The sequence below is a fragment of the Heptranchias perlo genome, unplaced genomic scaffold (assembly GCF_035084215.1).
Source record: "Heptranchias perlo isolate sHepPer1 unplaced genomic scaffold, sHepPer1.hap1 HAP1_SCAFFOLD_44, whole genome shotgun sequence".
NCBI lineage: Eukaryota > Metazoa > Chordata > Chondrichthyes > Hexanchiformes > Hexanchidae > Heptranchias > Heptranchias perlo.
The window spans coordinates 8,595,623-8,612,541 of NW_027139453.1; the positions used below are offsets into that span (position 1 = coordinate 8,595,623).

The following is a 16,919-nucleotide window of genomic DNA, read 5'->3' on the forward strand; positions in this document are numbered from 1 at the left end:
GGGCACCCTTTCTCTCCAGTACTGCAATATTCTCCATAATCAAAACTGCCACCTCCTCCTTTCTCTCCTTCCCTAACTTTCCTGAACACCTGTTAACAAGTAATATTTCATACCAATCCCGACCTTTATTGAGCTCGGTCTCCGTTATCGCCACAACTTCATGTTCCCATGTGGCAAATTGTACCTGCAGCTTTCCCACCTTATTTACCACGCTTCGTGCGTTTACACACATGCACTGTAAACCTATCTTAGACCATCTTGTATTCTCCCTCAGTCTGATCCCACCAAATACCATACTATTTCTTACTCTAGTGATATTTTTCTCTCCGAATCCAGTGTGCTCCTTGTTTCTCCTTTCCATCGGTACCTCCCGGTGCCCATCTCCCTGCCAAATTAGTTTAACCCGCACCCCACCGCGCCTCTCTGTAATTTCCCTGCAAATTTGCTCCTTTATCTAATTCCCATTAGTTGGTTAACTATCGAATACACCCTGTCGTGCAATGACACCTCTATTGTTTCTTAAGTCAAACCAAATAGATTTCTGTCCTTGAACTCTCCAGGACATCCCCCCGCGAGGTCGTTGGTCCCAGCTCAATTGAAGTGCAACCGGTTCGGCCTGTACAGGTCGCACCTCCCCGAGAACTGGTCCCAATGCCCCAGGAATCTAAAGCCCTCCCTCCTGCACTATCTCTCCAGCCACACATTCATCTGCTCTATTCTCCTATTCCATACCCGCTCGGACAGAAACAGAAAGCTTTAAGGTTTGGGAAAGGAAAAGAGGTGTTCTGTGCCTGAGCGCCAACATGTTAATCTGTAAGCTGCCAAAAAAGTGAGGAGAGCGGCCTTGAGGTAATTGTTGCTTATTCCAAAAGCACGCTCGTTCCTTCGAGCCAGAATTGAAACGGCGACCTAAGAACAAATTTGCTTTGATTCTCCTCTATAATCCTCCACTTTACCAGCTGAGCTGTCGAAGGGAAGCTGCGAAAGTCCTTCCCTTTGATGATTGTTCGCCGTGTGCCTGTTGACAAGCCCGAACTCGTAGATTCATGTACACATGATTCAGACTGACTCGGTGTCTGCTCATATCGCAGGGCTCTGGGAGTGTGAGCCAGTGGTGCAATGGGGAACGCATTTGACTGCGGATGAAAAAAATTTGGTTCAACTCTCATGCAGCTTGGTTTTTTGTTTGCAAATTGTGCCTTATTTTATGATTTTCAACACCTTACAAATTGTCCTACTTGGTGGTGCTGCCTGTCTGCATACCTTCTTAGCACAGTGAGCATTGTCATAATCTGAAAATTCTGAATTCAATCTTCAGAGAAGACCTCAGGGTTAAGGAAGCCTTGTTCCATCTCTCACGTCATCTTTCCCTCTTTGCTGCAAAGCAAATTCAAGAACTTTTGCTTACTGCAGCACATCAAAAGATTTGCTGCCCCTTGAGCTCTCTGTACCCAAACACACAGCGAAGTTTAGGAAGTACATGGGCGATGGACTCACTGCCACACTCTTGTTTCTGTATAATTGGACCAAGACAATCGGTGAGTGGAGAATATAATCAACGATCCCACGACTTCTCTCATGCCAAGTGAGCGCTCCACCAGTTGAGCTAATTCCTCGTTTGCTGTTTGTAAATCGCCCTTCGCAGTTCCCGCCTCTCACTCGCCTTCAAGCTGCTCCAAGACCAGCAGAGAAATGTTGCCTTGGGTTGCTGCTCCCTGAATATATTAAATACTTTGCTCCAATCGGCGGTATCGAGCATCAGCAAGTGAGGAACAGCAGAACGGGAAGCCACAGAAATCATGAATGATGCTGAGAAGAGCCCGAGCCTTCGGAAGGAAGACGAGGTCACCGGAAACCAACAGCCGCCCGAGCTCGAGGAGCAGCGTGAACCCTGTCCGACTGATTGATCGAAGACCTTTTTACATGAAATTGAGGGCGATTTGAAGTGTTGCTGCTCAAAGGCACTCCCTGCTGGCGAGCAGATGGAAATAGCCGTGCTCCGGCAGACTCAGAAAGCTTTAAGGTTTGGGAAAGGAAAAGTGGTGTCCTGTGACTCAGTGGCAACATGTTAATCTGTAAGGTGCCTGCAAAGTTCAGAGAGCGACCTTGAGGTAATTGCTGCTTATTCCAAAATCATACTTACGCCTTCGAGTTGGAATTGAACCAGCGACCTCCGGATGACTTTACTTTGGTTTAATTTAGTACAGTCCTCCACTCTACTAATGAGCTGTCGAAGGGATATAAAGGACTGCCTTTGGTGATTGTTCACCGTGCGCCTGTTGACATGTTCAGACTCGTGGAGTCCGGTGCTAATCGAAGGCTTCTTTTGCCTGAAAGCGAGAGCTGAGTGTTTTGAAGTATTGCTGCTCAAAATCACTCCCTGCTGGTGAGCAGAGGCAAAACAGCCTTGTTTGGGCAGACACAGAAAGTTTTCCGGTTTGAGAAATGAAAAGAGGCGTCCTGTGCCTTCATGGCAACATGTTAATCTGTAATTTGAGTGTAAAGTTAAGAGAGCGACCTTGAACTAATTGCTGCTTATTGCAAAATCAAACGTACTCCTTCGAGCAGGAATTGAACAAATGACATAAGGATGACTTCATCGTATTTTCCACGTCAATCTTGTTGCTCTACCAGCTGAGATATCGATCGGAAGTGGCAAAAATGTTTCACTTTGGTGATTGTTCACCTTGCACCTTTGACACACCCGGACTCATGGATCCCAGTGCTCATGACTGAGGCTGACTCGGTACCTGCTCATACCGCAGCGCTGTGGGTGTGTGAGCTGCTCTGTGTTCTCCACAGCCTGGGCCAGTGACACAATGAATAATGGGACTGATTATTGATCTGGAGATTGTGGGTTCAAGTTTACGGAGGGTGTAAAGTGGAAGGCCGGGCCTGGAGAGCATTGGAATAGTCGAGTCTAGAGGTAAACAAAGGCATGGATGAGGGTTTCAGCAGAAGAACTTCATTCTGGCAGTTGGGATTTGTTTCTGATTATGTTAATAACCGCTATAACTGGGCTGAATCTCAATATTCTGGATATATATCAAATAAATCAACTTTGTTTCAAACAGAATGGTTCAATTACTTGATGAATTCAAGATAATTGACTAATTGATGTCCTAATTATCGAGTATTATGCCTTTTCTCCTTTCTCACTGTAAATTATTTCAGATCTCATATCTTCAATTACTCTAATGACCAAGTCCCAGCTCCCCGATCCTTCCCGAGTGTCTCTTCCAGCCTTGGGATCCAGGGAAGGTATCAGTAATGTACCCGGGATCACAAAATACAAAACCCAGTCTGTGAATCACTTTCAGCTATGGGACTTATCGTGTGTCCCACAGCATCTCTCTCACCTTCAATGAGTGAATAGAGCATCAGGCCTCTGAATCTCGGCTTAAAATGTATTTAACAAAATACAAACAAGTAAATACATCACGGCTCAATTATCCAGCACTAAATTCAAAGGAGTAATCTGTTAGCAAACTCTTTGAGTGGACAGAATAAAGAAAAATCCCAACTCTAAGATCCCCTCGAATCCTTTGCAAATACCTTACAAATCTTGGCAGTAATCAACAAGTCAGATTGAATGTTGACCTTTATCTTGAGTGGGGTTGGAATACAGTAGTGATTCTTCAGTTGGAAAGAACTATGGTCAGACCCCACCTCGAGAACTGGGCACCGAACCGAGAGAGAGATAAATCGGCCTTGGGAAAGATACTGTGCAGATTCACCAGAACGATGCCGGGGTTAAAAGGGTTAAATTATGAGGCTAGGTTGCATAAACTTAGTTTTTATTCAAATGAGTTTAGAACATTGAGGTGTGATCTCATCGAGATGTTTAAAATAGTAAAGGGATTTAATAATGTAGATACAGAGAAATGATTTCTTCTGGAGGGGGAATCCAGAACAAAAGGGCGTAAGAAATAGGAGCATGAGTGGGTGATACGGCCCCTCGAGCCTGCTCTACCATTCAGTAAGAACATGGCTGATCTTCTACCTTAACTCCAATTTCCTGCCCGATTCCGTGATTCTCCCAGTGTCCAAAAATCTCTCGATCTCATTCTTGAATATACTCAATGACTGAGCATCCACAGCCCTCTGGGGTAGAGAATTCCAAACATTCACAACCCTCTGAATGAAGATTTTTTTCCTCATCTCAGTCCTAAATGGCCGATCCCTTATCCTGAGACTATGACCCCTAGTTCTAGAATCTCCAGCCAGGGGAAACAGCCCCTCAGCATCCACCCTGTCAAGCCCTCTAAGAATTTTAGACGTTTCAATGAGATCACCTCTCATTCTTCTAAACTCCAGAGTATATAGGGCTATTCTACTCAAACTCTCCTCATACAACAATCCTCTCATTCCCGGAATCAATCTAGTAAACCTTCGTTGCACCCCCTCGATGGGAAGTACATCCTTCCTCAGGTAAGGAGATCAAAACTGTACACAGTACTCCAGGTGTGATCTCACGAAAGCCCTATATAATTGCAGCAAGACTTCCTTACTCTTATACTCCAACCCCCTTGCAATAAAGGCCAACATAGCATTTGCGTTCCTAATTGTTTGCTGTACCTGCATATTAACTTTCTGTGATCCATGTTCAAGGACACTCAAATCCCTCTGATCATCAACATTTCTAAGTCTCTCACCTTTTAAAAAATATTCTACTTTTCTATTCTTCGTACGAAAGTGAATAATGTCACATTTCCCCACATTATACTCCATCTGCCACCTTCTTGATAATCTTAAAATTAGAGCTAGGTCATTTATGAGCAAAATAAGGCTGCAATTTTTCACACAAAGGGTGGTGGAAATCTGAATCTCTCTTCTCCGAAAGGCTGTGGGTCCTGGGGGTAATTGAGATTTTCAATATTGAGATTAATAGGTTAGTGTTGTGTGAGGGTTGAAAGGGATATGGAGCAAAGGCGAGTAAATGCAGTTGTGGTACAGATTAGTCCTGATCCAATTGAATGGGGGAGCAGGCTTGAGGAGTCAAAAGGCCAATTCCAGTCCCTGAGCCCAGTCACTGACACCAATCACTTCCAGTCTGATTTTTTAAAAAACACCACAGTCACTAAAACCAACCTCCCCATGTCTGATATAAACCAACCCCAAAGCCACTGAAAACTATCTCCTCCTGTCTGATATAAACCAACACCACAGCCACTGAAACCAATCTCCTCCACTCTGATATAAACCAACCCCACAGCCACTGAAACCAATCTCCTCCTGTCTGATATAAACCAACATCACAGTCACTGACACCAATCTCCTCCTGTCTGATATAAACCAACTACACAGTCACTGACACCAATCTCCTCCTGTCTGATATAAACCAATCCCACTGTCACTGACACCAATCTCCTCCTGTCTGATATAAACCAACCCCACAGTCACTGACACCAATCACCTCCTGTCTGATATAAACCAACCCCACAGTTACTGACACCAATCTCTTCACCTCTGATAAAACCCAACCCACAGTCACCGATACCAATCTCCCCCTGCTTGATGTAAAACAATCCAAGTCACTGAAACCAATCTTCTCACCTCTGATATAAACCAACCCCAAAGCCACTGAAAACTATCTCCTACTGTCTGATATAAACCAACACCACAGCCACTGAAACCAATCTCCTCCACTCTGATATAAACCAACCCCACAGCCACTGAAACCAATCTCCTCCTGTCTGATATAAACCAACATCACAGTCACTGACACCAATCTCCTCCTGTCTGATATAAACCAACTACACAGTCACTGACACCAATCTCCTCCTGTCTGATATAAACCAATCCCACAGTCACTGACACCAATCTCCTCCTGTCTGATATAAACCAACCCCACAGTCACTGACACCAATCACCTCCTGTCTGATATAAATCAACCCCACAGTTACTGACACCAATCTCTTCACCTCTGATAAAACCCAACCCACAGTCACCGATACCAATCTCCCCCTGCTTGATGTAAAACAATCCAAGTCACTGAAACCAATCTTCTCACCTCTGATATAAACCAACCCCACAGTCAGTGACACCAATCTCCTCCAGTCTGATATAAATCAACCCCACAGTCACTGATACCAATCTCCTCGTGCCTGATATAAATCAACCCCAGTCATTGTCACCAATCTCCTCCTGTCTGATATAAACTAACCCTACAGTCACTGATACCAAACTCCTCCTGTCTGATATAAACCAACCCCACAGTCTCTGTAGCCAATCTCCTCCAGTCTGATATAAACCAACGCCGCAGTCACTGATACCAATCTCCTCCTGTCTGATATAAACCAACACCACAGTCACTGATACCAATCTCCCCCTGCTTGATGTAAAACAATCCAAGTCACTGATACCAATCTCCTCCTGTCTGATATAAACCAACCCCACAGTCACTGACGCCAATCTCCTCCTGTCTGATATAAACCAGCACCACAGTCACTGATACCAATCTCCTCCAGTCTGATTTAAACCAACCCCACAGTCAGAGACACCAATCTCATCCTGTCTGAGAAAACCAAGCCCACAGACACGAATGTTATCCTGTCTGATATGAACGAACTCCATACTGAATGACACAAATCTCACTGAATGGTGGAACAGGCTCGGTGAATGGCCTACTCCTGTTCCTAATGTTCCGATGTCACACTGAAGTTGCTAACATTCCTCTTCACATTTCTTAATGCTCCCTATGTTGATGTTGTCTGAAAATGTTGATCTTATGCCCTTACACCCAAGCCCAGGCCATTTCTCTAAATTGAGAAGAGCAATGCTCCCAACACTGCCCCTGGGGAACACCACAGTCTGAAAAAACATCCATTAACCACTACTCTGCCCTTTATCCAACTTCCCATCCACCCTTTAATAACGTGAGCTTTAATCTTATCAACAATCCTCCTGTCCGGTATCTTATCAAACATTTTTTAACAATCCATCTTCACAACATCCATTGCATTTTATCACTACACTGTCTTATTTCCTCCAATAATCCCTGCTGTATGTCCTGAATTATCCATTTTATCACTACACCGTGTTATTTCCTCCAATAATCCCTGCTGTCTGTCCTGAATTAATCCATTTTATCACTACACTGTGTTATGTCCTCCAATAATCCCTGCTGTCTGTCCTGAATTAATCCATTTTATCACTGCACTGTGTTATTTCCTCCAATAATCCCTGCTGTCTGTCCTGAATTATCCATTTTATCCCGACACTGTGTTGTTTCCTCCAATAATCCCTGCTGTTTGTCCTGAATTATCCATTTTATCCCTACACTGTGTTATTTCCTCCATTAATCCCTCCTGTCTGTCCTGAATTCAAGGTCCAGTTTTCCCCTCGATTTTGACATCAATCAGGTTCAAAAATGATGCAGAGTTTCAGCCAATGAGGGAGATCCGGGCTCAGCCCCGCCCACTCGATGCCGCAAGTCCCGCCCCTCACGCACTCCCATTGGTTGGAGGACCAACCACCCGCTCGGTCCTCCAGTCCCTATCCGCTCTTCCTATTGGTCCGGAGCTCTCGTCAATCATCCGGGCAGTGTGAGCTGAGCATGCGCGGCGGGCGGGGAGTGAGGTGCAGATCGTGTCCGCAACAGGTAAGAGATGGGTGGGGGGAGCGGGTTAATAAACCCCGGGGGAGGGGGCGGGGGCTTCACAAACCCCGAGTGCGGCCCCGGGCCCGAATATCAAACAGTGAACATTCTCCTCTCTCTCTCTAGAAGGAGAGAGAGGCAGAAACATCGAGAGGACAGCAAATGACCCGTTGTATTAAAAACAGATAACATTTGTTCGCTGGTGGGGTAACGTGTCGCGTGACATGAGCCCAAGATCCCGGTTGAGGCCGTCCTCATGGGTGTTCTGTGATTTATAAATGCGAAGGGTTCGAGGATTTCATTTCCACAACATTCACCTGAGGAAGGAGGAAGCCTCCGAAAGCTTGTGAATTTCAAATAAAATTGCTGGACTATAATTTGGTGTTGTAAAATTGTTTACAATTCTCTGCACTCCGGGGACTCCGGTTCAGATCAGACCCGAAACCCAACAAACGGCCCGCGGCCTCCGTGCATGCGCAGTTTCAGCGTCAAACCTCGTGATTCATCGAATCAGGGAGCGTCTGTTAATGAAGGAGAAATGGTGATTGTTCAGGGGGCGTCTGTAAATGAAGGAGAAATGGTGATCGGTCAGGGAGCGTCTGTAAATGAAGGAGAAATGGTATCGGTCAGGGAGGGTCTGTAAATGAAGGAGAAGTGTGATCGGTCAGGCAGCGTCTTTAAATGAAGGAGAATGGTGATCGGTCAGGGGGGGTCTGTAAATGAAGGAGAAATGGTGATCGGTCAGAGAGCGTCTGTAAATGAAGGAGAAATGGTGATCGGTCAGGGAGCGTTTGTAAATGAATGAGAAATGGGGATCGTTCAGGGAGCGTCTGTAAATGAAGGATAAATGGCGATCGGTCAGGGAGCGTCTTTAAATGATGTCGAAATTTTGATCGGTCAGGGAGAGTCTGTAAATGAAGGATAAATGGCGATCGGTCAGGGAGAGTCTGTAAATGAAGGAGAAATGGTGATCTGCCGGGGAGCGTCTGTAAATGAAGGAAAAATGGTGATAACGCAGGGAGCGTCTCTAAATGAAAAACAAACGGTGATCGGTCAGGGAGCGTCTGTAAATGAAGGAGAACTGCTGATCGGTCAGGGAGTGTCTGTAAATGAAGGAGAAATGGTGATCAGCCAGGGAGCATCAGTAAATAAAGGGGAAGTGGTGATCGGCCAGGGAGCGTCTGTAATGAATGAGAAATGGTGATCTCTCAGGGAGCATCTGTAAATGAAGGAGAAATGGTGATCAGTCAGGGAGCATCTGTTAATAAAGGAGAAATGGTGATCGGTCAGGGAAATACTCCAACCCTCTTGCAATAAGTTCCAACATTCCATTTGCTTTCCTGATTGCTCGCTGTACCTGCAAGTTAACTTTCACTGTTTCTTGTACGAGGATACCCAAATCTCTCTGAACACCAATATTTCAGAGTTTCTCACCATTTAAAAAGTATTCTGTTTTTCTATTCTTCCTACCAAAGTGAATAACCTCACATTTCCCCACATAATACTCTATCTGCCACCTTCTTGCCCACTCACTTAACCTGTCCATATCCCTTTGCAGACTCTTTGTGTGCTCCTCACAGCTTACTTCCCACTTAGCTTTGTATCGTCAGCAAACTTGGATACGTTACACTTGGTTCCATCATCTAAGTCATTGATATATATTGTAAGTAGCTGAGGCCCAAGCACTGATCCTTGTGACACCCCACTGGTTACACTTCTAGAGCATTAATATATCTCAAAAAAGAGTCATGGTCCTAATACCAACCCCTGTGGAACATCACTGTATACTTCCTTCCAGTTTGTAAAACAACGGTTCACTACTGATCTCCACGTTCTGTCTCTCTGCCAATTTTATATCCATGCTCCCATGGGCTTCAATTTTACCAACAGGTCCATTTGGTGGTACTTTACCAAACTCCTTTTAAATGTCCGTGTACACAACATCGAGTGCACTACCCTCATCAACCCTCTCCGTTGCTTCATTCAAGAACTCAATCAAATTAGCAAGACATGATTTTACTTTTATGAATCTATATTGGCTCTCATTTATTAACCCACGTTCTTCCAAGTTAGAATTAATTTTGTCCTGGATTCTGGTCTCTAGATGTTTCCCACCACCGACGGTAGGCTGACTGGCCTCTAATTGCCGGGTTTATCCCTCTCCCACATTTATGAACAGGGGTGTGACACTTGCAATCCTCCAGTCCTCAGACACCACTCGCATATCCGAGGAGGATTGGAAGATTGTGGTCAGAGCCTCCGCTATCGACACCCTTACATCCCTCAGTAATCAAGGAGGCATCCCATCTGGACTGAAAGACTTTTTTACTTTGACCACTGCCAATCTTTAATTAACTCCTCTTTATCGTCTCCAATATCAGTACTACCTCCTCCTTTACTGCTACAATGGCAGAATCCTCTTCTCTTGTGAAGACGGATGTAACGTACTCATTTAGTACCTCAGCCATGCCCTCTGCCTCCACAAGAACATCTCCTTTTTTGTCCCTAATCAACCCCACCCTTCCTCTGACTCCCCTTTTACTATTTGTATGTTTATAAAAGACTTTTGGATTCCCTTTTATGTTAACCACCAATCTATTCTCATACTCCCTCTTTTCACCTCTTATTCCCTTTTTTAGATCTCTGTACTTTCTTTATTCAGCCTGGTTCACGACTATATTATGAACCTTATATTCGTCATAAACCTCCTTTTTCTGTTTCATTTTAATCTCTATCTCTTTAGTCATACAGGGAGCTCTAGCTTTGGATGCCCTTCCTTTCTCTCCCGTAGAGATCTGTCCACTCTGTACCCGAACGAACCCCTCCTTCAAGGCCTCCCATTGTTCAATTACTGTTCTGCCTGCCAATTTTTGATTGCAATCCACCTGGACACGATCCCTTTTTAACTCACTGGAATTAGCCATCCTCCAGTTAAGTATTTTCACATTTGTTTGTTCCTTGTACTTTTCCATAACTATTCTAAACCTAATGAGATTATGATCACTGCTGCCCCACTGAAAGATGCTCCAGCTGCCCCACTTCATTCTCCACACTAAGCACACTGCTTTACTGACATTCACTCTCTCACGCACTCTCACATTCACTCTCTCACATTCACTCTCTGAATCATTATCCCACATTCACTCTCTCATACTCTCTCACCTTTTCACTCATTGTTTAGGAACAATGAAATATGGGTTTGGATTTCAGCTCAGGGAGGAGGGAGAGTGTGTGGGAAGGGGGATTTACAGCTTTGGGGAACAAGAGAGGAAAGAATGTTCCATAGCAACATGAATTGTCTGTTCTGAATTTCTATCCTTTATTTACAGTGATGACATTTATAAAATCTTTTTACAGAGTATTAGAAGGGGAGGATTTGCAGGCAGGAAACTCAAACCAAAGATCACGTCAAGATCTGACAGAGTCATTTGATTCATCAGGACCTGAATATCATCGGCCTTTGAATGTGGAAGGAGAAATGTGTGTCTGTTCTGTCTCTGGGAGAAGATTTCAAACAGCAGTGTGAGTGGAAAAGCACCGAGACACACACACCCGAGTGAGAGTGTTCCAGTGCACTGACTGTGGAAAGAGCTTTAACCAGTTGCACAGCCTGAAAACACATCACACCATTCACAGAGGGGAGAAACTGAACACGTGTTCTGTGTGTGGACGAGGCTTCGTGGAAACAGCTTTAAGAGCATAAACAAACTGCTGACACACCAACGCATTCACACTGGGGAGAGGCCGATTACCTGCTCAGCGTATGGGAAGGGATTCACTAATTCATCCCACCTTCTGACGCACTAGAGAGTTCACTCTGGTGAGTGACCTTTTAGATATTCTGACAGTTAGAAGAGATTTAAATGCACAAACGAACTGTTGGAACTTCAACGCACTCACACTAGGGAGTGACCGAACATCTGCTCCGTGTGGAAGAAGAGATTCACTCGGTCATACCACCTTCTGTCACACGAGCGAGTTCACACTGGGCAGAGGCCGTTCACCTGCTCCGTGTGTAGGAAGGGATTCACTCAGTCATTACACCTTCTGTCACACGGGCTGGTTCACACTGGGCAGAGGCCGTTTACCTGCTCCGTGTGTCGGAAGGGATTCATTCGGTCGTCACACCTTCTGTCACACGAGCGAGTTCACACTGGGCAGAGGCCGTTTAAATGTTCTGACTGTGAGAAGAGTTTTAAAAGCAGAAACGAACTGTGGAGACACCAGCGCACTCAAACTGGGGAGAGGCCGTTCTCCTGGTCTGAGTTTAAGAAGAGATTCACTCAGTCATCACACCTTCTGTCACACGAGCGAGTTCACTCCGACGAGAGACCGTTTAAATGTTCTGATAGTGAGAAGAGCTTGAAAAGCTGAAACGAATTGCTGAGACACCACCGTACTCGCACTTCAGAGAGGGCCGTTCTCCTGCTCCGTGAGTAAGAAGAGATTTATTTGGTCATCCCAACTTCTGTCACACCAGTGAGTTCACACTGGGGAGGGATCTTTAAATGTTTTGACTGTGAGACGTCTTTAAAAGCACAAATGATCTGCTGAAACACCAACACACTAACACTGGGGAGAGGCTGTTCATCTGCTCCCTGTGTGGGAAGGGATTCACTAATTCATCCCACCTTCTGAGACGGGTTGCACGCAAGCAGAACCGGGACCAATATCCTCGCGGGGGAATTTGATAGTTCTTTTGGGGAGGGTTTAAACTAATATGGCAGGGAGATGGGAACCAAAGGGCAGGTACAGATAGGACAAATTCAGACCAGGAAACGGGAAGTAGAAAAACATTTTTTTACCTAGTTAGCGACTCAGAAAGGCAATCGAAGCAAAAGTTAAATCGTGTTCAGCACAGGAATTTGACGAGCCTGGATAGAGTTGACAGGAAATACCTGTTTCCCCTAGCAGAGAGTTCAAGAACTAGAGGACATAGATTTAAGCTGATTGGCGGAAGGATTCGAGGGGACATGAGGAAAAACTTTTTTACCCACAGGGTGGTGAGTGCATGGAATTTGCTTCCCCAATTGGTGGTAGAGGCAGGGACCCTCAACTCTTTTAAAAAGTACCTGGACCTGCACCTAAAGTGCTTTAAGCTGCAGAACGACGGAATGGGTGCTGGAAGGTCGGATTAGAATGGGCACCTCGTTGTTCTTCGAGCCGGCGCGTACAAGATGGGCCAAATGGCCCTCTTCTGTGCTGTATTTATTCTATGTTTCTATGATTTTATGAGCTCAAGGCACAGATAGACACGTGGCAGCATGATATCTTTTCTATATAAGAAACCTGGTTTTAAAGAGGGAGAAATTGTCAGCTTAGCATCCCTGGATATAGAGTTTTCAGGCAGGATGGAGTGGGTGATAAAATGGAGGGGGTATAGCATAATTGGTTCAAGATTCAATTAAAGTTGCGAGGAGGGATGATATGTTAAATGGATCATCAATCGAGGCCATATGAGTTGAGGTAAGAAATAAAAAAGGGGCAGTCACACTACTAGCAGTGCAATATATAGACCCCCGAATAGCGAAATGGAGATTGAAGAACAAATAAGAAGGCAAATTTCTGCATGCAAAAATAAGAGGACAATAATAGTCGGGGACTTCAAATACCCTCACATTAACTTGGATTCAAACGGTGTGAGGGGCACAGAGGGTGCAAAATTCTTGATCGGTGTCCAGGAGAACCTTTTTAGTCAGTACCTGACAAGCCCAACAAGAGGGGATGCAATTCTGGATTTAGTCCTGGGAAATGAAGATGGGCAAGTGGGTGAAGTGACAGTGGGTGACTATATTGGGGATAGTGACCACAATTCAGTTAGTTTTAGCATTATTATGGAACAGGACAGATTTAAATCAGGAGTAAACATTTTAAATTTGGGGAAGGCAAATTTAACAGCACTAAGAGGTGATTTGGCAGAAGTGGACTGGACACAACTACTTGAGGAGAAGTCAGTGGCAAGCCAATGGGAGGCACTAAAAAGTGGAATTCTACGGGTACAATTCAGAAACGTCCCCTCAAAGAAAAAGGGTGACACAGCCAAATTTGGAGCTCCCTGGTTGTCAAGAAGTATACCGGGCAAGATAAAGCAGAAAAAGAAAGCTTATGACTGTCACAGAAAACTAAATACTGCAGAAAGCCTGGGGGAGTATGGAAAGTACAGGGATGACGTACAAAAGGAAATAAGGAAAACAAAGGGAGGGCAAGATAAAATATTAGCTGGTTAGATTAAAGAAATCCCAAAGATATTTTATCACTACATTAAGAAAAAGAGGATAGATAAGGAAAAGGTGGGACCAATCAGGGATGATCAGGGTAACTTGTGTGTCGAAGAAGAGGATGTGGGTAGGGTTTTAAATGAATATTTTGTCTCCGTATTCACAAAGGAAAGGGAAGATCCGGAGGTAGTAGTTGAAGAGGAGAGGTGTGAAATATTGGATAAGGTAAACATAACGAGAGAGGAAGTATTGGAGGGTCTGAAATCCTTGAAAGTTGATAAGTCACCAGGGCCAGATGGATTGTTTCCTCGGCTATTGAAGGAAGCCAGGGAGGGAATAGCGGATGCTCTGAGGATCATTTTCCAATCCTCACCAGATACAGGGGAGGTACCGGAGGACTGGAAGACTGCAAACGTAGGACCATTGTTTAAAAAGGGTACGAGGGAAAGGCCGAACAATTACAGGCCGGCCAGTCTTACCTCGCTGGTATGCAAACAATTGGAATCAATGCTGAGAGATATGATAAACTGTCACTTGGAAAGGCATGGTTTCATCAGGGATAGTCAGCATGGATTTGTTCAAGGAAGTTCATGCCTTACGAATCTGATTGAATTCTTTGAGGAAGCGACATGGAGGATTGATGAGGGTATTTCAGTGGATGTTGTCAACATGGATTTTAGTAAGGCATTTGACAAGGTCTCACGTGGGAGACTGGTCAGAAAGATAACAGCCCATGGGATAAAGGGAAATGTGGTGAATTGGATCCCAATTTTGCTCAGTAACAGGAAACAACGGCTAAAATTCGATAGATGTCTTTGCGAATGGAAATCCGTTTCTAGTAGTGTGCCATATGGCTCAGTGTTGGGTCCCTTCCTGTTTGTGGTATATATTAATGATTTGGTCTTGAATGTAGGGGGCATGATTGTCAAATTTGCAGACGACACAAAAATTGGCCGTGCAGTTGATAGTGAAGTGGATAGCTGTAGACTCCAAGAAGATAACAATGGTTTGGTGGAGTGGGCAGAAAAGTGGCAAATGGAGTTCAACCCGGAGAAGTGTGAAGTAATGCATTTAGGGAGGGCAAATAGTAAAAAGGAATACGCATTAAACGGGAATATATTCAGAGGTATAGACGAAGTGAGAAACCTTGGAGTGCATGTGCTCAGGTCCCTGAAGGTGGCAGGACAGTTCGATAAGGTTGTGAAGAAGGCACACGGAATGCTTTCCGTTATTAGCCGAGGTATAGAATACAAAAGCAGGGATGTAATAATGGAACTGTAAAAACGCTGGTAAGGCCACAGCTGGAGCATTGTGCACAGTTCTGGTCGTCACATGACAGGAAGGACTTAATTGCTCTGGAGAGAGTGCAGAGAAGATTTACAAGAATGTTGCCAGAGCTTGAAAATTGCAGCCACGAGGAGAGAATGGATAGGCTGGGATTGTTTTTCTTGGAGGAGAGGAGGCTGAGGGGAGACTTGATTGTGGTGAACAAAGTTATGAAGGATCGTAATAGAGTCGACAGGAAGTACCTGTTCACCCAGCGGAGAGTTCAGGAACTGGAGGACATACATTTAAGCTAATTGGCGGAAGGATAAGAGGGGACATGAGGGGAAAAAAATCGCAGAGGGTGGTGGGTGTATGGAATTCGCTGCCCGAATTGGTGGTGGAGGCAGGGACCCTCAACTCTTTAAAAGGTACCTGGACCTGCACCTAAAGTGCTGTAAGCTGCAGGGATACGGACCGGGTACTGGAAGGTGGGATGAAAATGGGCACCTGGTTGTTCTTTGAGCCAGCGCGGACAGGATGGGCCGAATGGCCCCCTTCTGTGCGGTATCTTTTCTATGGCTCTATAGTTCTACCGAAATGAGGGTAGGAGAGTGGGTAGCTGACGAATTAGTGGACGGTGGGTTCGGTGGGGTTCACTTTTCCATTGGCCGATGTCGTCTTCTTGTTGGGAGTGGACGGGTGGAGGAGATCGCGTCACCTCAGACAGCTGGAACAGCACAGGCTCAGTGCTCCACAGGATGGGTTTTGCAGCAAAACTTCGGCCAAGCAATGGGGGTTTTGAGTAAATATGATTCACGTTCCCTTTTTAGGTCTTGTTTCTTATTTACTCGCCCTACCCTTCTTTAATCTTTTCTTCGATCTTTTCTTTTCAATGCTAAGCAAAAAAGTCCAAGAGAAGATGTAGAAAATTGCCCCAAACGCAGCCCACTTGTTCCACCTCCTGTGGTGTGTTCACAGATACATCCACCCCCATGCAATCGAGGTTGGGATGAATCTGGATGAATCAGACAATCTCCCTCCTTCCAGGTAGATGTAGTTTTCCTTTATCCTTTCTCTTCCCTCTCCCCTCTCCTCCAATCTTGAGAGCAAAAAGGTGGATCTCCTTAAACCCATCTCTTTGACCGAGCTTTTGATCACCCCTCCTAATATCTCCTTCCTTGGCTTATTTTTTTCCTCGCCCCACCCTGAAGCCCCTCAGGATGCTTTTTTCCACATTTAAGGCGTTGTATTATACAAGTTGTTGTTGTTGTTGTTGTTGTTGTTGTTGTTGTTGTATTACCGAGGCCTGAATATTAAAATATTAAATATCAAAAATGGTACTGGGAAATTCGGAGTTACCTTAGGACTGTAATATAAATAGAATATAGTTCATCGATTTATATATAGTTCCAATACATTACTTAGCCTCCCCCTCAGCTTTCTTCCATATTCTCTAATTTATCTATTTATCTCTTTAATCTTGTTTTTTTGTGTCAGTTCCATCCATTTCAGGCCACATTGCTTTAAATCTCTACCTAATTGGCTGCTTCAGCTGAACAATCAATGAGCTGATTGTCATCTTTCCAAAAGGGCTGTGATTGGTGCGGATGATTTCTTTGATTGATATCAGAGTGGGTTGCTGCGTGGATAGAGCGCTCGCTGAACTGCGAGGGTAAAGAAGGTTTATTACAGGGAAGGAGGGTGGTGCAGGATGTGTAAAGCAGACATAAGCCGAGAATAAGTACTGGGAAACTTTGCTCAATTTATGTTTGGTTGTTGAAGAAAAATGTTTCAGGCCTCTTACTCCACCCTCAAAATAATACCATTGAGATTAG

General features: G+C 44.7%; 1 protein-coding gene across 1 annotated transcript; it reads left to right on the forward strand.

Annotated features, from left to right (window-relative positions):
* Window positions 1–10,006: 10,006 nt before the first annotated feature.
* Window positions 10,007–11,974, forward strand: LOC137312923 (gastrula zinc finger protein XlCGF8.2DB-like). The gene is made up of 2 exons (XM_067979296.1): window positions 10,007–10,039; window positions 11,537–11,974. The coding sequence occupies exons 1-2, from the start codon at window positions 10,007–10,009 to the stop codon at window positions 11,972–11,974; spliced, it is 471 nt and encodes a 156-aa protein (XP_067835397.1).
* Window positions 11,975–16,919: the final 4,945 nt, after the last annotated feature.